The 23560-nt window shown below is 39.9% G+C and overlaps 1 protein-coding gene across 2 annotated transcripts; it reads left to right on the top strand.

The window, feature by feature from the left end:
- Positions 1 to 7634: 7634 nt before the first annotated feature.
- LOC140064436 (lysozyme C-like) lies at positions 7635 to 23513 on the top strand. 2 transcript variants are annotated; one of them, XM_072111351.1, is made up of 4 exons: positions 7636 to 7837; positions 10885 to 11034; positions 22385 to 22463; positions 23378 to 23513. In XM_072111351.1, the coding sequence occupies exons 1-4, from the start codon at positions 7684 to 7686 to the stop codon at positions 23436 to 23438; spliced, it is 444 nt and encodes a 147-aa protein (XP_071967452.1). In that variant the 5' UTR covers positions 7636 to 7683; the 3' UTR covers positions 23439 to 23513. The 2 variants fall into 2 exon arrangements, with proteins under 2 accessions (XP_071967453.1, XP_071967452.1); XM_072111352.1 differs by lacking the exons at positions 22385 to 22463; positions 23378 to 23513 and adding an exon at positions 11750 to 11832 and having other exon boundaries at positions 7635 to 7837.
- Positions 23514 to 23560: the final 47 nt, after the last annotated feature.

Here is a 23560-nt window from a genome sequence, read left to right on the forward strand (position 1 = left end):
CAATGGTCACTTCATTCTGATGGATATCGGCTATTTTGTAAATAAAAGACTCTTTTATTCAAAATAGTATATAATTTGTCTAAGGCTACATTCACCCGAATGTATGGGGGACATATATACGTCCCCCATACACGGCAATAGGCACACGGCGCCCTACGGGAGCGGTACGGTGCTGCACATGTGGGGCACCGTACCGTAGCCGGGAGAAATATAGGACATGTCCTATCTTTTTCCGTAATATGGCGCTGTGCGCCATATATTACTATGGAGAGGGGCGGGGGTGAGCAGCGCTCATCCCCTCCTCCTCTCCCCGGTGCTGATGTGTGAATAGTGTGAATAATAATCTTTATTTATTAGGCGCCATCAAATTCCGTAGCGCTTTACAAATGTGAATGTAGCCTAAGACTTATACCAGAGCTTGATATAGTTGGGAACACTAGAATTCATATGTACAATACAGAAGCTTGATGGGCACTTACCTTTCAGCCATTTATGATGAGGAGCAGCCTACACACAACATCATTTAATCGGGAAGTTGTATTTTGTGTCAGACAGTTAATGAAGTCTTAATTGTTTTTATATTTATTTATAGCAAACTACATATAGCAGGGAAAATGGAGAATTACACGTAGGACAGTCAGATTCACAGTAGCCAATTTTTATTGTAAGATAAAGGCTGGCTTTGGACAGAATTAAAATGGATAATATATTATACCACAAACACAGTCACAATAAGAAAGTGGGGTGCAGAGAGCACTGATACAGTGTAACCTCTACAAAACACCAACTCCTAATAGTATTACTATACAAGGGCAAGTAATACCGCCATACCATGACCTCTAGCATTACCATACATCATGACAGTATTATTACCATGGTTTTGAATAAAACCCTTTAAACAATGACTAATATTACCAATATACATTAATTATAATAGTAGTACAGGCAGTCCCCTACTTAAGGACACCCGACTTACAGACAACCCATAGTTACAGACAGACCCCTCTGACCTCTGCTGAAGCTCTCTGGATGCTTTACTATAGATTTCAATAATCAGCTGTAAAGTGTCTGTAATGAAGCTTTATTGATAATCCTTGGTCCCTTTACAGCAAAAAATGTTTAAACTCCAAATGTCACTGGGGCCAAAATTTTTTGTGTCTGGATCTACAATCATAAAATATACAGTTTCGACTTACATACAAATTCAACTTAAGAACAAACCTCCGGACCCTATCTTGTACGTAACCCGGGGACTGCCTGTACGTGTCAGTTGCGCACAAACTCCAAATGGTCATAGAGGTGTATACTGTATAGTTTGATCTAGGGCTGCTGTCAGGAATTTCTGGGCCCCCATAGAGGCAAATATTATGTCCCCCAAACATTACAGTTTTCCATCCTACAGTGTATCACATACATAAATGTTACAGTTGTCAACTACCCTACACTGAGATCCTTTAGGTATCCCATGTTGTTTTATATTAACAAATGAAATAGTATACAGGAGGTCCCCTACTTAAGAACACCTGACTTACATACGACCCCTAGTTACAAACGGACCTCTGGATTTTGGTAATTTCCTGTACTTTAGTCCGAGGCTACAATAAACAGCTGTAACAGTTATCAATAGTGCCTGTAATTAAGATTTATAGTTAATCCTGGTTCTTATGACAATCCAACATTTTTAAAATCCAATTGTCACAGAGTCCAAAACATTTTTGACTGTGGTTACAATAATAAAGTATACGGTTCCGACTTACATACAAACTCAACTTAAGAACGAACCTACAGACCCTATCTTGTATGTAACCCGGGGGCTGCCTGTAACCGCTGTGAGCAGATGGGATACAGCAGTTTCCTAAGGTTACCCCCTGTGTCATCCCCTTAGCATCATAGACTGTAGACTGTAAGCTCTTGTCACTGCTATTGTTCCATATGACTGTTTGTACTCTGTAATGTAGTATTTTATTTTTATATGTCCCCTATGATTTGTAAAGCGCTACAAAATATGATGGCCCTATATAACAAAAATTATTATTATTAAGGTGCTCAGGAGCTTACTCGCAGGTTAAGGTCATATGTATAGAATACACGGGAGGTCAGTTGCAGTGCTATGGTTTATGGCAGTATAGTGGATGTATTAATATGTACACCACACTATAAATTAAGGTAAATAGCAACTCCAACTCAAATAAATTTTATTACACACAGTGCTACCTACTAATTTTTACATAGCCCCCCCTAACCATAACTTAATGAGTGGGACCCTAAATATCAGGGGTGGTGTATAGCAGGTGGCTGTATATAAATTAATAAAGGGACCACTATATACCAGAGAGGTTGTATACAGTGCTACCTTCATGAATTTATGTACAGACCCAACCACTATACAGTGCCCCCTTTATTAATTTATTTAAATACTCCTTTCCTATAGAATGTCCCCTTTATTATTACAGCCTTGACTGGCCCCACAAGGCACTTCTTAAAGAATACAACTTATAGTGATTTGCTACTTTGCCATAACCCGTGCTTCAATGTTTATATTAAAATGTTTTTAAAAAGTGACGTATTTCAGTTGTATTTCAAAAAACTACAGTAAGTATGTTGTTCTTTTATTGGCAGAATTGCAGTGTATAGTTTTTTACCATTGGTGAACTAGTTGTCAAAAGTTGTAATTTTAGCCCTACACTGCTTTTTCAGTAAAACTCTTTTTAAGAACCAGCTCTGGCAAAAATGAGGAACAGGAGACCGATTGGCATAAGAGAGTCTTCAGTAAACACTTGCATCACATCATACGACAGTAGGAATGTGGGTGGGCCACAATGAATAGGCACCTCACCTACCTAAACCAGTTCCTTCCAATGAAATTACAACATGTAACAGTATCGAAACATCCATGTCAAGAGATGGGCGTCAGTTCCTTTTGGAAAGACTTTCGGCTATTATCCAAGTTATGTCACAATACTTCCTGAAAGTCCGACCTTGATGTAGAGGGAGTTGCCTTATTTAAAGGTAGCACTGAGGCAAAGTTTTCTTTTACATATCCTGTAAAATGATAGCAGAGAGAAGCCACACAGCATCAATAAGCAACTTCCTGATGCATGACTCCCCTGGCATCCTTCTGTCGCCAAAAATAACAAGGCAGAACAATGCTTCCTCTGTCTTCTTTCATGTCTGTAAACGGAATATTTTGTCTTACACCTGATGAACAATGAAAGAAGCCACATGGAAGAGTTTTTAGAACTTAGTGTAAATGCAACCTAACATTTTGTCCAAAACAACCAGAATTTGTAGTGTGCGCTCTTTTCAGTGTGTATTCATTTTGGACCATGATAATTTTTGGTGATACTCATGCTAGAGATACTCTTAACCAGTCATAAAATTCTTTCCAGTGCTGCTACTAGTTACCTGGAACAGTCCAATATTGCAGTATGTGCACACTTCCTTATGGACTTAAACTTCCCCTTTTTGGTAATTACAGCAGAGCTGCCCTTAATCCACCTTGATGTCTATCCCTCTCATATTAAAATGTATTGTCATAATAATTTGCAATATCCCCCACTGGGGCCTAGCCTTTCTACAGCTGTTGGGCATGCTATGGTCATGGTGCTTGGTATTGGGACCGGAGGACAGGCCTACAGCCTGGAAGGTCTCCAGTTGGTGGTGTGTGCAAGAATAATGGAGAGAGAGGCTGATGAAGGAGGTTTCTTACTGGGGCAAACCCTTAAGTTTTATATAGAAATCTGTGGGTGATGGAGGATTGGGAGCCCATGATGGTGAAGCAGCCTGATCCAGGGATCACATGGAGGCACATTGCACAAATCAATTGACAGTTCTTTTTTTGAACTCAAACAGCAGCCAACGGCCTAACATCAGCAGCAGGTTCAGTAGGCTGGAAAGCTGGCAGGGGATAGCTGGTGCGCAGGAAAGGTTGCTCACAACCTGGTAGTAACTTCAGGCTAGGCTTAGTCTCCTGATTTGCCCAAGGTGTCAGGCATCTGGCCTAAAACACCTCTGCTTCCTGGTAGTGTGTCTGGATGGGAGCGCTGCAGGAGCTGCACACTGGACACTTCACACTCTGCTTACTGGAACTGACATGTGCTCCAAGACCATGGGCTCCCACCCACAGGGGGCTTTTATACTCCCCTAGTGAGATGGCAGCACTATCCAATCAGCTTCCAGCTCTCTTTACAATAGTACAAAGCATATAATTGGTTAATAACATTTAACATGTTAACTCTTGATTACCAGGCAGTCGCTTCACGCTGCAATTACTAAGTTTCCATGTTACAGACCTCCTAGTGAGGTGATCAATCTCACCAGGTAGCTACTGGCATGGAGAAATACATTTCACAACACAACACTTACCTATCCCATGCACTGGCAGGGGTGTTGTAAATTCCATGATATTTTTAAGGGGCCTGATGGACTACCCCAGCAAGAGAAATTTTTGTAGAAGTCCAAGGGTACCACAAATGGGGTTCAAACCCACGTGTATATATGTCCATTGTATCTATTTTAAATAACAACTAATTACATATTAGCTTATATTTGAAGAACCCATTTGTATATGAATTATGCTTATTCCTGGAAAAGCCCTTCAAAGTTATCACTAACTTATTACTCAGCAAACTGCTAAGTAATGTAGATGGAAAAAGAGAGGGTCAAAAGATGCCAGCCATCTTGAATTCTTTATCCAAGCCCTTGGGTTCCATATTGTCAAGCTCATATATCCCTTTCAATTCAGTTGAGTGCCCTTCACTACCCCCTCCCCCCTCATATGTTGAGGCATTCTATCAATAATCTCAACTGTGAGATATGATGTCCACATTTTTTAAAATGGTCTGGTATAAGTTCTGATATAAGTTGATATATGTTGGGTAATCCTTGCTTTGCCTAGTTGTGTAGGTGTTCTATGGTGTTGTAGTTAATGCAACAATGGCACCCTTATCTGCTAGTAATTGGTTCACCATTCACCAAATCAGCATGTACAAGATGGGGGTGTCTGAAATTCTGTGGCATTTGGAAATGAGTCTTTGAGAATTTGCTATTCTGGCGCTCATAGAAAAATATGTAGATACAAAGGGTATCCTCTTGTTTACTGGCATATTAGAACACAGTAGTGATTCCCTATCTAAGGATCTAACCTTATTTCTTGTTCTTGACAGAAGGGAGCTAGTATACTCGGTTTCAAGCTTGCTATCTAACTGATCCTCATTGTCTACAATTCTCTTGACTCCCAGCATTTGATTCTAGGGGAAGGATTTGATGGTATACACCCGCACCGTTTTTTGCATACTTGGTCCCTATAAGACTTAACCTTATATGCCATTTCTCCTTCATCTTGTGGATGCTATAGAGATATATTGCTTTATCTGTTATTTATCTGTTATTTATCTCATCTTTTATTGTTATTTCTGAGTTGATGTATGAACATAAACAATTCTCATGGATTTGACTTATAATATTCCTTATCCTAAATATTATGATGTATAGATACATATATAATTTTATATTGGCCAGCTTATTTGTTACTTTGCTTACATTGTTGGTAATATTTATCGTAACATCTGACATCTCTTTATATTAGGATTGTTTTTATAAGTTACCTAGCAACCTGATGTAGTCTACAACCTCATCATGACTTTTTATCCCTCTTGTTGGGTCGGGTTGCTATAGGGTCCAGTCATGATAAAAATAATATGCAACGCTCCCATCCTCTCGATCACATGACTTAATTTGCTTCCAATTTCTTGGTTGGTATCGAGTTGCCTTGGCCATAGAGAATAAGCAATTACATCTAGGTTATATACTATTTCAGCTTCCTTATCACAAAACTTACATTACTTCCAGTTTAATGGGATCTGTATATTTACTTATGTTACAGATTTTTTGACTAGAGCACCTTCTTCCACATGTTTGGTGGCTTGTAGCAAACTTTAAACAAGACTTTTTAATGAGAAATGGCTTTCTTCTTGCAACTCTTCCATAAAGGCCAGATTTGTGCCATGTACGACTGATTGTAGCCCTTTGGACAGACCTTCCCACCTCAGCTATAGATCTCTGCAGTTCACCCAGAAGGATCATGAGCTTCTTGGCTACATCTCTGATCAGTGTGCTCCTTGTTTGAGATGAAAGTGTCGAGGGATGGCCTTGCTAGATTTGCAGTGATCTGATATTCCTTTGATTTCAATATGATCGCTTGCACAGTGCTCCATGGGATGTTTAAAGTTTGTTAAATCTTTTTGTATCCAAATCCGGCTTTAAACTTCTCCACAACAGGATCATGGACCAGCCTGGTGTGTTCCCTGGTCTTCATGATGCAAAACCCTAAGACTATCACAGAGCAGGTGAATTTATATGGAGACTAGATTACACACAGGTGGATTATATTTTCATCGTCATTTAGGACAACACTGGATCCTTCAGAGATCTTCACTGAACTTCTGGAGTCCGTTTGTTGCACTGAACGTAAAGGGGCCGAATAATATTGCACACCCCACTTTTCAGTTTATTATTTTTTACAAAAAAAAAAAAAGTTTGCAACCAAAATGTCGGCAACATTGTTTTTTTACAAAAGTTCAAAATATCCAATAAATTTCGTTTCACTTCACAATTGTTTCCCACTTGATTTTTACCAAAAATTCTCTCTGAAGCCTGACAAGCTAGAAAAGTTCAAGAGGGTGGAATACCTTTGCAAGGCACTGTACACCAGCAGGCATATATCTCCATAATGTGATGATTTTGGACTACTTTTTATTTTTGTTTAGCTTTAAAAAATGGCAGCAAGTTGGTAGGATCACCCATATCCGAATTCAATGTAGATAATGTAGTTACTACTTTATTAGTTTTAATTGACTAGAAAGTGGTTGCATAATGTTTAGAAGACCTGATATGAATCTTTTCATTGCAAATGGAACACTTTTTATCACAAAATTGGCAAATGGAATCTTGGAGGTTTTATTCATGTCTAATAGGGAATAATCGCCAGGTCTTTTCCTGTTCATATGTCACAAGGGAGCAATCAACTATGTTGTGCATGACAGGGAGTTAAACATAGTAATAATTGGTAGCCTATCTGCATTTCATTCTGCTTGTGGTTAGAACACCATGAATCTGCTGACAGGTTCCTTTGCACCTCTTCTCCATCAATGATCATAAGATGGGGGGCACAATTTTTCATTTCTAATTCCTTTATTATGCCCCAGTTCCATGACAGGTAGAGTTAAGATGGGGACAATCATTTGTGTCACGAAAACGGCCATTAAATCTGACTTTGAGTTAAGGGTTACATACATAAAATATGCAAACGTAAAAAAAAAACATCCCCTATTAATCAGATGACAGTTTTAATTGTAGAAAATCACACCAGTTACTGTAATATAATGGAGTGATAACACTTCCAGTAAATGAATAAGTATACATGAGTTTACATGAGTCACCAGTTATGATTAAGATCATAGAGTTACGTTTATGTTATGCAAACAAATGACACTTTGTTGCAAATAACATATAATTATCCGTGCAGACTATGAAAGGAAACATAAAATCACTCTGACCTAATAAAATAATCTTCCTTATGGGAATATCTTGTCTCCGCCTTAAGTTGCACAGTGGTATGTAAATAGGTGGCATGTAAATAAAGATATAGATATCTCTCATACATCTGAAGTGACATACTCCGTCATGGCTGGGCTCCGGCTCTTTGTCATCTCCCTGATTGTCTTAGGCATTGAATGTGCCATTGGTTGTAATGACACAATTTATGACAGATGTAAACTGATCAAGGACCTGAATGATGTAGGAGTCGTTGGTATAAAGAACTACACGGTCGCTGACTGTAAGTACTGTGATTTCTAATCAGGAATATAGTTTTATACTGTGGTTACCTTACATACAGAGCGCAGTTCAGGTACCAAATGTGTTTTCCTTAGTACTTATAAGGACATCAGGCTTTCCAATGGTTATGAAACTAATTTTAATGAAACTTTTCACTCTGAATTTTTTTGTATGTTTTTCTATAAATCTTATAGAAAAACATACAAAAAAAAGGTCAGGCCTTATTCACATTTCAATTATTTAATCAGTGTTGTGTATTCTTTATTGTGAGCTCAAACTAGGAGTAGTTCTAACACAGAGAACAGGTGCAAATCTTTTTATATCTCATCCCTGCATATTCTTCATACCTGTTTTTGGCTCACAATAACTGATGCAAGAAATGCTGCTGTAATAACAGTGGTGTGAATAATCGGGGGAAGAGCTCCTACACCAATGCAAAAATGCATACATATTCATCTATATGCACTCCGCAAAACAGTTGTAAAAATGTCAGGCGGATTAATATGCCCAGTTTTTATTGTATTTGGGTAGTTACTATGTAATTTGTAAAGAAAAAACTATAATTATTGGAATATTAGCAACAGGGAGATTTGGGCTCATTTGGTTTTGCCACCTGGGTCACAAGGGCATTGTGTTTATCTCCACTCACTGCCTTTTCCATTACCATAGATACAATTTTCAAATTCTTTTTTTTAAAAACTCATTTATTGAATAATAAAAACAAGTCGTCATACATAGATAATTTTCTCAGTACAGTATCATCATCATTGGAGACACCGAGTTGGTGTGTAATGGTGTAATAGTACAAGAGTGCACTGAAATGTGCAAACTCAATAAAAACAACCATACAAAATAAAGAACAATCATATACAAATATTGGCATACACTCATCTGTCAAATTGTACATAAAACATATGATATCGCGGGCAATCAGAACGAAGAAGAAATATCGGTATAGGTCATGTTTGTGTAGTTGGTATTTAGTGGAAAATTGTTCAAATGACATAAAAACATTATCCTACAGATGTTATCTCCCTTCAGGGTCCACTAATACAGAGCCCAACTCCCACCTAACCATTCTATGAACCAGCAAAGACACCCCTCTAGAATGCATTGAGAGCGTCGCATGTGCCGACCACTGGACCCAGGGGCGGCCCAATCTGGCAGATTGGCCGGTGGCTATATGAGTTTCCAGCAGGCATATTAAATGAGGGTTCTGAGCCCTTATGGAAGAGAATATTATATTGCGTTTGCGAGTATCTCTCATACCTCTGACATTCCACGTTAAAACAGATAAAGACATTTGAGTGTTACCAATTAACTAACTATCTAACCAAAAAAAAACAAAAAACAGATGAAATACTAGCTATATATACACTAGATCCGTCCAGTACATACAGGGGACCATCCGGATCCGTGGGCCGTATTTGCCTCGGCGCACCCGCCGCGCCACTCGTAACCTCGGGGGCAGCGGCGAGTGCCCCGGCGGGAGGCTACCCAGGAAAATAAGTATAGAAACGGGGGAGGTCTGTGTAGATCTGGTGGAAAACTACAGACCTATGCGCCGAACACCCAGCGCTTGGATTATGACTGTCATCTGGGGCAAAATATTGATGGCATGGACTAAACTGTATGCCTCTATGGCCATTTTGGCCTGCTAGTAACATATATAATGGGCAGAAGACATTTCTGCTAAACAGAGTAGGGGCATAGGCCCAAAATGTAAAATCACAAATGTTGGGTACTTATCACACCAGCCCCTTTAGAGAACTGAGTTCCAGGTGCAGACAGAGCCTTCAGCATCGAGGAGGCCTTCTCCTGGTGTTAAGCCAGTCGTCCGCTTCTTGTGGAAATCTGGAAACAGGGAAATGTCCGCACTTTGATATGAGATGGACCCCATGCGTCTTGAGGCCTGCAAGATGGCGTTGCGATCTTTACTACACATCAGGCGAACCAAGAATGGCCGAGGTCTTGCCCCCGGAGGCGGTGGTTTAGCGGGAACGCCATGGGAACGCGATGGACCGCATAGGCTGGAGACAGTGCTGCAGTAGGTATGACATCTTTAAACCACTTCTCATTTCCCTCTGCCCTTTCAGGGAGGCCCAATATGCGCACATTGTTGTTCATGAGGCAGTTCTCTAGGTCAACCAACTTGAGGGCCCAAAGGGCCTCCGCCTTCTCCAGAGATTGCAGGCGTTCCGGCATGGGAGCTGTCAGGTCTTCCACCTGTGATATGCGGGTCTCAGTTTCCTTGATCCGGTCTCTGAGTCTCTGCAGGTCCTGCCGAATTAGGCCTACATCCACTCTTACCTCGTCTATCTTAGAAGTGAGGGACGTGGTGGAGGTCTGTATGGTCAGTAGTTGGCTGGAAACCTCCTTGAGAGCGAGGTCGGCGTCCTCCGGATCAGATTCAAGGTCTGGATCCTGCTCACAAGGCGTGGAAGGAATGGCGGGAGTCGCTGGTTCTGAGCAGCCGGCGCCATCTTGTGAACCATGCCATGCATACTCCCGGAGTTTTGCAGCGGCTCTGGAGGCTCTGGTTTTGCTCATTCTCTGCTGGTAATGGTCGGAGCCACGTTTAACCTTACTGCCCTGTATCTTGACAGCAGGATAAGTAAGTAACGCTGGGTAAGTGCGGAGCTGCTCTTACATGCGACTGCTCGGCCGCTTAGCCACGCCCCTCCACAATTTTCAAATTCTTATAATCTCAAAGTAATTGGGGCCAAAGCCAAGCTTGGACCGTCTCTTTATGGATTTCATACTATGCCTATGATCAGTGTCAGACTGGGGTTCCTGGGGCCCACCCCTCATCTCCCAGGGATTAGACTCTACAAATTAGGTGTCTACTGCTGTATATATTGGTTCAAATAACAGGTTAGACCCTGGGCCCGGAGGATCCTCTGGTGCACTGGTGGGCCAGTCCGACACTGCCTATGATCAGTTAGAATAGCTAAGCTACATTGTCTGATGTGTGACCACCACAGACTCACCAGTAGACTGTTCTTTTTTCTATAATGACGTATAATCTTTGCTTTCCTTTCCTTTCAGATCTATGTGTAATTCACCACGCAAGTGGCTATGACACATCACTTCATTCAAGTGAATCGGAATATGGCATCTTCCAGATAGCCTCCCTCTACTGGTGTGATGATGGAAAAACAGTGGGACGCATGAATCTGTGTGGCGTTAAATGCTCAGGTAAGTGCTTATTTCTGATAAGTAGGAAGCTATTAACCATGGACTTTAATGAAAGCATCATCGCAGTGTGGCTGGACAGATGATTCATGTTTTTTTTGGTGTAAGTCTAGTATATAACAGTTGGACATGAATAGTTTTGTGCCTAAAAAACCCATTTTACCTTTTGTCGAGGAAGCCAGTGCAGCAGTAGTGGATTTTACAATATAATTTCCCGATACATTGTCCAACAGCACCAATCTTGTCTATGAACTTTGTGTAATATTGCAGATAACCCCTTTTCTCTTAACTAAGATGAGCTGTGGTGTGATACAGTATAAAGGTAAAGTATCTTTCACCATATGCACATATCTATTATTGCCCAGAATTCCCCTCTAAACACCTATCTGGATTTTATGCCAGCAAAACAATAATAAGTGATGGTCACTAGAATATGCAGTCAGTTCCTGGTCACTACAATATTTTAGGTTGTTCAATGTTAGCCAACTGCTAAAGCTCCCAGTTTTTTCTTCCATACTAAAGCTCTTGGTCATCCACCTTGCAGGTGGCAACAAAGCCCTATTCAAACAAAATAGGATAAAATGTCCAAACATTCTGATAATATGGAAATCATAATCCAAATGATGGGGGGATACATATAATGGGGCAGATTTACTTACCTGGTCCAGTCGCGATCCAGCGGCGTGTTCTCCGACACTGATTCGGATCTGTCCACTAGGTGTCGCTGCTGCGCCGAGGTCCACTGGAGTTCACCGGAGTTCACCTTCTATTTCTTGGTGCAGGTAAGTGCATGTCAAGCGACACTTTTTTTCTTTTAAATACCGCAATTTTTCCGAATCCGTCGGGTTTTCCGACGGCCACGTCCCCGATTTCCGTTGCGTGCGCCGATCGCGTGCAATCGCATGCACCAAAAATCCGGGGCAATTCGGCGGAAATCTTAAAAATTTGGGAAACCCGACGAAAAAAAGCAATTCGGGCCCTTAGTAAATGACCCCCATTAAGTTTTAGAATGGAGTAACTCCACCCAGCAGATAATATTATTCTGGGTACCCACCCTCTGGAACTAGACCCTAGGTTGTCTTCTGCTATATATCTGGGATCCATTATTAGGTTAGAGTCTGGGCCCACCGGTGTATCCTCTGGTTCTCTGGTAGACCAGTGCAGCCCTGTATACATAAAATAAGAAGAGGCAATGAACTTGGTTATCCATATTACACATCAATTCACTGTGTAATCTGCATATACACAACCATGATTCTAAAGATAGCCAGGGTCAAAAACCCTGACCCCTAGTAACTCTGCGGTACTGCTTCTATCCTGATGAAGCTTCTTCAAGAGGCAAAGGAATTCAAATAGTGGGTTATAGATAGGAACAATTTATTTTTGAACCACCAAGCAAATCAATGCATAACCTTGATGACCTTTAACCTCTTGGCAGGCTACAGGTATAAAATAGCTCTCCCATCTAACATTTGCATGGCCCATATAATGAATGTCTTAACCCAGTATATATAAGGGAATCCATAATGGTCATCTTAACATTGGATCTATATGTCACGGTGTCATTAAAATTGCATCAAGAGGGCTCACAGGCCGCTAACACCGGCAATTGGATTTAAATTGGAATATAAAGTAATGAAAAAATTCTTACATTCCCCCATATGGTAGCAATGAAAATGTCAGCTCTTTCCGCAAATATATTACACCTTATGCAGGTCCATACTCTGATGTAGGAAATGTTTTTGTACAAAAGATTGAAATGTCTTAAAATGTATTTAAACATAATAAAACCTATATAAATTTAGTATTTAGGTGATCATATCGCCCCAAAGGAGTAATGGGTCATGTCATTTGGAGTGCACTGTGAAAGCTGTAAGAACAGAGCCCACAATAGAATGCCCAAATGCATTTTTCTTGAATTGCACTGCATTTGGATTTTTTATCCAGCTTTCCAGTACATTGCATGCAATATTCAATTCTGCCACTAAAATGTACATTCTGATACACAGAAAACAAGCCTTCATACATTCCCATAATGGAAATATTTATACAAACATAAAATATACGGTAGCAAAATACACAAAACACAAAATTGAAATAGGCTATTCAACATGTAGGAGGTAGATAGGTGGGTAGATCCATGACAGAAGTGAGGGTGTCAAAATATATACTCATTAGATATATATCCATAATAAAACCCAGAGGGCCCAGTAGGAACTTAGAATTGGGGTCCCTGCAGAGGCATAACTACAGTGGTAGCAGCCACAGCAGCTGCTATGGGACCCCTAGTGTCAGGCTCTGGCATCCGACCTGACACACAAAAGATTAAAGGATGTGCACCATGATATATATATTATGCTGCACATTGTACAGAATGAGAGTGTGGACGTTTATATCAATGCTATTCACAAAAAAGGCCTTAAGCCTCACTGAAACTTATTTGTCATTAAAACTTCACTTTTATTGACACTTCTAAAACCAATATCAAAATATAATTTCCAAAACAAATTTTTGGGTTGAAAAATTTCTGTATTCGATTAAAATTATACAGGCCATCGTGGAAACTTAATTGTGTGGTTCATAGTGTAATGACGACAGCTGGATTTAAATTATCCTAGGACAGTGATGGCGAACCTTTTAGCGACCGAGTGCCCAAACTGCAACCCCAAACCCTCAATTATCCCAAGGTGCCAACCAAAAATTAAAGCAGTAACTTATTGCTCCCTGTTCTTCAACAACGTTCAATCATATTGGCCTCCTGAGGACAGCAACACAGTAGAGGAGGGAAAATTTGCATCATTGTAGCTTCTTTCCAGTGTCTCTCTGTACAAAGAGAATCATGGGGCCAGCAGGAGGTCCTCCAAAGATAAATAGGTCCTGTCTACACATTCTCCCTTTTCCTACAGTCCCAAGTAAGAATCACTTTAAAATATCACTGAAAGCAGCATCTTTGCTTCCAAGTTGCTTGAAACTGCAGGAAAATTCTGCAGAGTCCTGTCCGGTGTGCTCGGGCGATGGCCCAAGTGCCCACAGAAATGGCTCTGAGTGCCGCCCCTGGCACCCGTGCCATAGGTTCGCCACCACTGTCCTAGGATATTGGTGTGCAATCCTTATTTTCTGACAATAGGTGTCAGTCTTGTGCTGTAAATTTGACGATAAGTAAAAGTCTTAACCTGCTAATTCTGAAGCTACAGGATTGCAACACTGTTGTAATTGTTTTGTAAATAGACTTAATGTCAGTTCATTTGGTATATGTGCCGTCTCGTACACTCCAATAACCGTAGTGTCAGTTCATTTGGTACATGTACCATTTCGTACATACCAATATCCTCAGGTATCTACTTATGAGAGCAGTTGGCAGTTATGTTCACTGTCAACAAGCTCACTGCTCTGTATATATACTAGGGATCCTATAGATTCTAGGGCTTCTATTGAAATTTCAATCTATTGTAGTAGTACCGATCATTCTACACTGATCTCTCCCTCGCCTTCATTCACTCATTGATTCCACACACACACTTTGCCTGCTATCTAAAAACTTTTTTCACACTACCGCCCCCCCCCGACATGTTTCGCCACATTAGTGGCGTCCTCAGGGGTGTCGGGGCTAGAGTGTGCACTTCCATGTAAAGCTCCAGTTCTTAATACCTCCGTTTGTGTCGTCACTAGACCCTCCCATTAGTTGAAAGCAAATAGCAACTACTGTTACAATTCGACCAATGGGGTCTCAATATCTCTGATAAGCGCCATTGGCCACATCCTACCCTATCCGGAATGGAGCACCGAGAGCATAAATTTGCACATGCCTCTCTCCAAACCCGCGCATGTGCGAGGACTTCAAATTCCTCCAGCTTCCATTCTAACGTTGACAGTTCATATGCCTTATAGGACTTAGAGTTTCCTACAGCTTCACTATTCGGAGTTTACCATTACGGGCATGCGCAGGGATTTAGAGTCACAACTTCCCCGGAGCTGGTAACCCGTGCGTGCCTGTGCGGGGATTCGGAGTGCTATTTGTCTCCATTTGATTCTTCATGTCGTGGATAGAATTCTTTTCTTTTCAGGAGATATCTAGTTCTAAAGGGAGTTCATCAGTAGGTTAATACCTTATTTTTCATAAGCTCTAGTGGCAAATATTTTCAAGACGATGAAACGGAGTCATTATATATTGATTTGCATATCACAGTAAATACTCAACTGAGTTATAGTATTGGATATATATGTAAGGAGCTAGTAGAAACACTAGAAATTGTCCATTTCTTTTATAAACATATAATTACAATTAGGGTATGTTTATATCACAATCCTCCTCTATTAGTGATTCCAATTCTTTATTTTAAGATAATTACAATGTTGTCTGATAACCTTGTATTATCAACTATGGTTGTCTATTAACTTATATTCACGTCTTCGAAAGTATGGTGAGTATCATGAATATAGATATGATTATTTATTGTTGATCCATAAAAAGAAATACCTTCTTTTTATGGATCAACAATAAATAATCATATCTATATTCATGATACTCACCATACTTTCGAAGACGTGAATATAAGTTAATAGACACTTTCTATCAAGAACAGAAAGTGCTATCTGGCACAGAGAGTTGAAAAAGGTTATAGGAATGCAGAGAAAGTAAAACCTTCATTTAGGCCTTTCGGACTTAGGTATTCCAACCGCTCTATCCATCGGGCTTCCAATTGGAGTAATAATTTATCTATATTTCCCTTACGGGGGCCTATTTTAATCTGATTAATAGCCCAAAATTTCAAATGATTCATGTTGCCTCCATGTTTTAATTTTACATGTTTCCTTGTCAGTCCTAATCGTACTGAGATGCGCCGATATTCTTCTTCTCAATTCCTGAACCGTTTTGCCTACATATATTTTAGGGCAGGCACACTGTGCAATGTAAATCACACAGGTACTCTTACAGTTCAGGAATTTATGAATTGTGTAGACCTTCCCATCAATGGAGAATTGCTTCAATTTTAGCATGTATTTACAAAAACTACAGTCTCCGCAGGGGTAGGAGCCCATTATTGATTTTGTTAGCCAAGTTTCTTTCTTGTTATACTTCGGTTCAAAATGACTATGGACTAAAGTGTCCTTAATGTTCTTACCTTGGCGATAGGTGATACTGGGTCTATTACTAATTACGCCTTTGAGGTCGTTATCTGACTGTAAAATGGGCCAGTATTTATTCAAGATGTTTATTATGTCTCCAGTGCGGGAATCGAAGGTCCCTATACGCTGTACCGTCTTATCCTTCTCCTGTTTCCTTATCGATTCGGAGATTAGGGTATCTCTGTTTGCCAATTTGGCTCTCCTATAGGCTCGTTTTAAGGTTTTCCTGGGATAACCCCTATCAAGGAATCTCTTGTATAGTGTTTTTGATTCAGTCTCGAAAGCTTCATTCGAGGAACAGTTGCGTTTAGCTCTTAAGTATTGGCCAATTGGGATCCCCCATTTTAAGGGTTTCGGGTGCCAACTTTCCCAATTTAATAAGCTGTTAGTTGATGTGGTTTTACGGTATACTGCAGTTTCTAAGTCACCAAGTTGATTTATACTTTATTGTTATTTTATGATTTATTGTTAAGTCCAAGAAATTAATTTTTGATACATTGATCTCAGGTGTGAATCTCATACCTATGTCATTTGTGTTCAATGTGTCAACCAAACTGTAAAAAGTGTCCTCATCCCCACTCCAGAGGATGAGGATATCGTCTATATAACGACCCCAAAATAAAATATGATCCGTGTATAATGTGTTTTCATCATTGAAGACATAAGCAGATTCCGACCACCCAAGAAAAAGATTCGCGTAAGTGGGTGCGCATATAGTGCCCATGGCAGTACCTTTCACCTGATGGTAAAAGGTACCGCCAAACAAAAAATTATTGTGTGAAAGTAGAAAATCAAGTAGTGTCAAAGTAAAGTAATTGTGATCAACGAATTGTGTCCCTTTAGTGTCCAAAAAACTCTTGACTGCAGTTAAACCCAAATGATGTTTGATATTTGAGCATAGGCCTTCTACGTCGAGGCTGGCTAGAAATGTCCCTGGTGGTACCCTCATATCCTGTATTTTGTTTATGACGTCTTTCGTATCTTTCAGATATGAAGGTAGTGTAGATACAAACGGATGTAAGATGTTATCGACATACTCACTAATGCCCTGTGTCAGATTGTTGGTACCAGATACTATTGGGCAGCCTGGTATGGGGGAGACTCGTTTATGTATTTTCGGGAGGGCATACATGGTTGATATGGTGGGTTTGTTATTGAAAATGCATTTATATTCTTCTAATGTGATCAGATTTCTTCCAAGACCATCATCCAGGATCTCTTTGAGATCACTCAAATATTTTTTGGTCGGATCCTGTGACAATATTTCATATGTTTCTCTATCCTCCAAGATTTTTTTCACCATATCTACATATTGTTTGCAGTCCATTACGACCGTGTTGCCACCTTTATCAGATGGTTTCAGAATTATTTGATTATTTTCTTTCAATCTACAAAGGGCTTGTTGTTCTCGTTGGCTTAAGTTTGAAATGACTTCATTTTTGTGAGCTTTGATTCTCTTGATGTCTTTTGTGACTAATTGTACAAATGTTTCTATTATAGGGTATAATGAGAAAGGTGGTGTATTTCTAGACCTAGGCTTTAGGGATGTAAGAGGTGGATTAATTCCTGTTGGGCAGTTTGTATTTTCTTCCTCTAGATCTAGGAGAGTTTGTAATACTCTCTCATCTCTACATCTTTCCAATGTTTCATTATCCCATTTGAGATGTTGCTTGTGCAATGCCAACTTCTGTGCGAAGAGATTTATATCCTTTATCCAGTTAAAAGCATCGAAAAATGGAGTTGGAGTAAAGGATAGTCCTTTCCGTAGTAATCTTAATTCATCCTCATCAAGAATGTAGGAGGAGATATTGATCACCAATTTGTCTTCTTCATTCAGTGTTCTTACATCCACATCCCCGTGTTGATGGCTTATTTCCCATTGAACCCCATTTTTCCCGATCCCGTAGCTGCATATTGGGGACCGGTGTCCCTAAAAAAGAGGTCTTTCAAGACTGAATCAAAAACACTATACAAGAGATTCCTTGATAGGGGTTATCCCAGGAAAACCTTAAAACGAGCCTATAGGAGAGCCAAATTGGCAAACAGAGATACCCTAATCTCCGAATCGATAAGGAAACAGGAGAAGGATAAGACGGTACGCTGTATAGGGACCTTCGATTCCCGCACTGGAGACATAATAAACATCTTAAATAAATACTGGCCCATTTTACTGTCAGATGATGACCTCAAAGGCGTAATTAGTAATAGACCCAGTATCACCTATCGCCAAGGTAAGAACATTAAGGACACTTTAGTCCATAGTCATTTTGAACCGAAGTATAACAAGAAAGAAACTTGGCTAACAAAATCAATAATGGGCTCCTACCCCTGCGGAGACTGTAGTTTTTGTAAATACATGCTAAATTTGAAGCAATTCTCCGTTGATGGGAAGGTCTACACAATTCGTAAATTCCTGAACTGTAAGAGTACCTGTGTGATTTACATTGCACAGTGTGCCTGCCCTAAAATATATGTAGGCAAAACGGTTCAGGAATTGAGAAGAAGAATATCGGCGCATCTCAGTACGATTAGGACTGACAAGGAAACATCTTTGGCGAGACATGTAGAATTAAAACATGGAGGCAACATGAATCATTTGAAATTTTGGGCTATTGATCAGATTAAAATAGGCCCCCGTAAGGGAAGTATAGATAAGTTATTACTCCAATTGGAAGCCCGATGGATAGAGCGGTTGGAATACCTAAGTCCGAAAGGCCTAAATGAAGGTTTTACTTTCTCTGCATTCCTATAACCTTTTTCAACTCTCTGTGCCAGATAGCACTTTCTGTTCTTGATACAGAACATACCTTCTTTTTATGGATCAACAATAAACAATCATATCTATATTCATGATACTCACCATACGTTCAAAGACGTGAATATAAGTTAATAGACAACCATAGTTGATAATACAAGGTTATCAGACAACATTATAATTATCTTAAAATAAAGAATTGGAATCACTAATAGAGGAGGATTGTGATATAAACATACCCTAATTGTAATTATATGTTTATAAAAGAAATGGACAATTTCTAGTGTTTCTACTAGCTCCTTACATATATATCCAATACTATAACTCAGTTGAGTATTTACTGTGATATGCAAATCAATATATAATGACTCCGCTTCATCGTCTTGAAAATATTTGCCACTAGAGCTTATGAAAAATAAGGTATTAACCTACTGATGAACTCCCTTTAGAACTAGATATCTCCTGAAAAGAAAAGAATTCTATCCACGACATGAAGAATCAAATAGAGACAAATAGCACTCCGAATCCCCGCACAGGCACGCACGGGTTACCAGCTCCGGGGAAGTCGTGACTCTAAATCCCTGCGCATGCGCGCAATGGTAAACTCCGAATAGTGAAGCTGTAGGAAACTCTAAGTCCCCGCGCATGTGCATACGAACTGTCAACGTTAGAATGGAAGCTGGAGGAATTTGAAGTCTTCGCAAATGCGTGGGTTTGGAGAGAGGCGTGCGCAAATTTAAGCTCTCGGTGCTCCGTTCCGGATAGGGTAGGATGCGACCAATGGGGCTTATCAGAGATATTGAGATCCCATTGGTCGAATTGTAACAGGAGTTGCTATTTGCTTTCAACTAATGGGAGGGTCTAGTGACGACACAAACGGAGGTATTCAGAACTGGAGCTTTACATGGAAGTGCACACTCTAGCCCCGGCACCCCTGAGGACGCCACTAATGTGGCGAAACATGCAGGGGGGGCAATAGTGTGGAACAAGTTTTTAGATAGCAGGCAAAGTGTGTGTGTGGAATCAATGAGTGAATGAAGGCGAGGGAGAGATCAGTGTAGAATGATCGGTACTACTACAATAGATTGAAATTTCAATAGAAGCCCTAGAATCTATAGGATCCCTAGTGTATATACAGAGCAGTGAGCTTGTTGACAGTGAACATAACTGCCAACTGCTCTCATAAGTAGATACCTGAGGATATTGGTGTGTACGAAATGGTACATGTACCAAATGAACTGACACTACGGTTATTGGAGTGTACGAGACGGCACATATACCAAATGAACTGACATTAAGTCTATTTACAAAACAATTACAACAGTGTTGCAATCCTGTAGCTTCAGAATTAGCAGGATAAGACTGTTACTTATCGTCAAATTAACAGCACAAGACTGACACCTATTGTCAGAAAATAAGGATTGCACACCAATATCCTAGGATACTTTAAATCCAGCTGTCATCATTACACTATGAATCACACAATAAAGTTTCCACGATGGCCTGCATAATTTTAATCGAATACAGAAATTTTTCAACCCAAAAATTTGTTTTGGAAATTATATTTTGATATTGGTTTTAGAAGTGTCAATAAAAGTGAAGTTTTAATGACAAATGAGTTTCAGTGTGGCTTAAGGCCTTTTTTGTGAATAGCACATTGTACAGTACACAACTGAGCCGGCAGCTCAGATAAGAAATGTTGCGGGAGAAGACAGCAGGGCTAGGGATCTCTCATCTATAATTCCTGACGTCTACTTCCCCCATGTGGTTAGAAACTCCTGGGACGGATCTGTATAAGTGTTTGAATGTATGTATCAGAGCATAAATGTTTAAGCATGAGTGCATAAATGTGTGTATGTGTTATTAGAGGCCCTTCCTCTCCTAGTTATGCCCCTGGACCCCCATGTACCTAAACTATGTTATACTTCAGAATACACATACATATATATACTCTACAGAAATATGGACACATATACTATATATGCATAATACACATATATGAACTCAGCAATATACACTTTATGCACATCATATCATATAAAAGAAACATTGAAATGTAGGTTCATGTAAATATATATATCCACACGGATTCCCAGATACATGTACAATACTTATAGTGCAGTAATGAATATAGCAGACACATAAATAAATAACAGCTGGGAATATACTGCACATTACTATATAGTGCCAAAAATGTACTGCCATAGGGCAGATATAGTCATCACTTACTGTATAACACAATTGTAGCTATGACCTTCACCCTCTGATCTGTTCTGGTCTTCGTATTGTTGGCTCCTCACTGATGACAATTCTTTGTGGGTATTTGCCTGCCTGTGTCGCTGAATCAATTCTATATGTGTCTCATTGACACACATAAAATTGATTCTCAATCCCTTCTCTTGGGCTCACACCTGGTGCTCTGGGGGGATGGGGGCAAAGTCGCATAACCTGTGACCAAGATAGTTACACCCCTGATAAAACCTCTTGTGCATGGTGAAAAATTTGATTATGGTGTAGGGTTGATTATATCCAGGCAGCAGCAATACAGAGACTATACAGTCTGATGAATAGGTTGGGACCCCCTCAATCCAAAGGGTTTTTCTGTACCCATAAAGTACCCTCATACATAGCATATTGCCTGCAGATTTGCTTATGGTAAATCTTCAAAATACATAAGTATTCAATTGTTGGAGGCAGAGAAATGTAAAGTAAAGTATTCAACTTACAGTTTGTTTATTTGGGAACTCGGCAACAGCAGTAACATCAACTTGTTCGAGATGGCTGGTTGCATATAGTCCCACAGGAGGTGCTTGCAACCTGGTAAAGGTAGCTTCAGGCAGAAGAAGAAGAATAGATGGCTGCTTCAGCAGACTCTTGAAGGTGGGTGTCTGCTTGGGGCCTGATGGCTGCAGGCTATGTGCTGAGTAGTGCTGTGCCTCTGCACTTTCTGGGCTCTCCCTGGAGACCAGAACCTTCCACACCAAAGGTTTATGTAACCTTTTGGACTCTCCAGCTCAGGTGTAACATCCAACCAACACATCTGTACAATGGAACAATATTGTGATTGGTCATCATTAGAAATATTCCTTCTCAGGCAGATATTGATTAGCTGCAGTACCAAACAGTGCCAGTAGATGGCGCATTTCTATCCCAAATGAAGTAACATATTTCCACTAGACTCTTACAATTTATTAGCAAGAAGCAGAAGGGGGAACAAATCAGCTTCTTGCACCTCCCTGATGGTACGGAGACAAGCTTCAGCTTCAAAGTGCTGCCTGAACCAGCAGGAAGTGTTTCATGAGTAGTGGCCCGGGCCCCCTGCACCTCAGGTTCCATAGCAGCTGTATCATCTACCTCCATTTAATGCACGCCACTGGATGGAGCAGCAATTATTTTGTCTAGCTATGAACTGGTTTTACTCAAAGTATTTATTCTGACAGAATGATCAAATGTTTCTGCTTCTATCTGTAGAGTTATTAGACAAAGACATAAGCAAAGACCTGAAGTGCTTTGCAAGAATTGTGAGGGATCCCAAAGGACTAGAGGCTTGGTAAGTCAAAATTATAATATCAAATATAATTTTTTGTACTGGTTCAAATGTTAAAAATATTCTGATGTGAAAAATAATCTCTGGTCTAGTTAAAGAACTGTCATAGAGACAGATATTGGCCAATACAGCTGCTATATGTTTTCCTGTCATAAATGTGTCACATTTACCAAGGGTTTAAGACCTCTCTCTACTAGTCCAAAACAAAAGGCTCCGAAAAGGGGGTATGGCTTTGTAAGGAATGGTCAGTGCGCCAAAATGTATCCAAATAGGACATGCAAAGTAGGACTAGACTGTCATAAAGTAAACCAGATTTAGTCAATCAGGGCACCAATTAAATCTTTGCTGTTATATCATCCCACCTCTATGCACATGAACTTTGCTTCAAGGCTGACAGATGTATGAGGCTGGGAAACACTAGTTGGACCTTTATTTATATACATGGGTTGCCATTGCTACTAAAGAGATGCCTTATTAGGATGCTTGAGCCGACCCGAACTGCAATGTTCTGTTCAGCAAAAAGCATGGGTTTGGCTTTCAGGCTCATCCCCACTGGCTACACCTGTGATTGGCTTTTCCAGCAGCAGTTTAAAATTGGTGCTGTTACCGGTTAAGGTTCAGGTACCCGATCCATTCTTTTGTCCAATGTTCGGCTGAACCCGAACCTGAACGATGCAATCATCGCTACTAAGGCAATATTTAATCCAATCTGAGGCGTGAAACTACAAAATTTCCAAATTTTTCCTGTAGCCCTTTGATTTTAATGTGAACCATGTAATATGCTTTTTATCCTGCAAGGATATTGAATATTATCAAGATATTTCATGGCATCCCTCTTTATCATAATGCAATTGTCTAAATTACTCATGATCTATGTTTACCAAACTGCCTAAAATGTCTTTTTTTGTGAATTACAGGAATGCTTGGGCTGAGTTTTGTCAAGGCAAAGATTTAAGTCAATACATCACTGGATGTTAGTGATCAGTACCATTACAAATGCTGTCATTTTTCTGTTTCTGTGTTGAAAATAAAAAACTAAAGCAGACCAGAGAATTATAGTGTATGGTATGTTTTTTAAATATTGAAGGTAAATATAACTG

Source organism: Engystomops pustulosus, chromosome 6 (assembly GCF_040894005.1).
Source record: "Engystomops pustulosus chromosome 6, aEngPut4.maternal, whole genome shotgun sequence".
Classification (NCBI taxonomy): Eukaryota; Metazoa; Chordata; class Amphibia; order Anura; family Leptodactylidae; genus Engystomops; species Engystomops pustulosus.

Excerpts from the sequence above, each read along its gene's own strand:
- LOC140064436 (XM_072111351.1), top strand. The coding sequence starts at position 7,684 with ATGGCTGGGCTCCGGCTCTTTGTCATCTCCCTGATTGTCTTAGGCATT. Across the intron at positions 11,035-22,384 it reads GTGTGGCGTTAAATGCTCAG|AGTTATTAGACAAAGACATA; the intron begins GTAAGTGCTTAT and ends TTCTATCTGTAG. Across the intron at positions 22,464-23,377 it reads CCCAAAGGACTAGAGGCTTG|GAATGCTTGGGCTGAGTTTT; the intron begins GTAAGTCAAAAT and ends TGTGAATTACAG.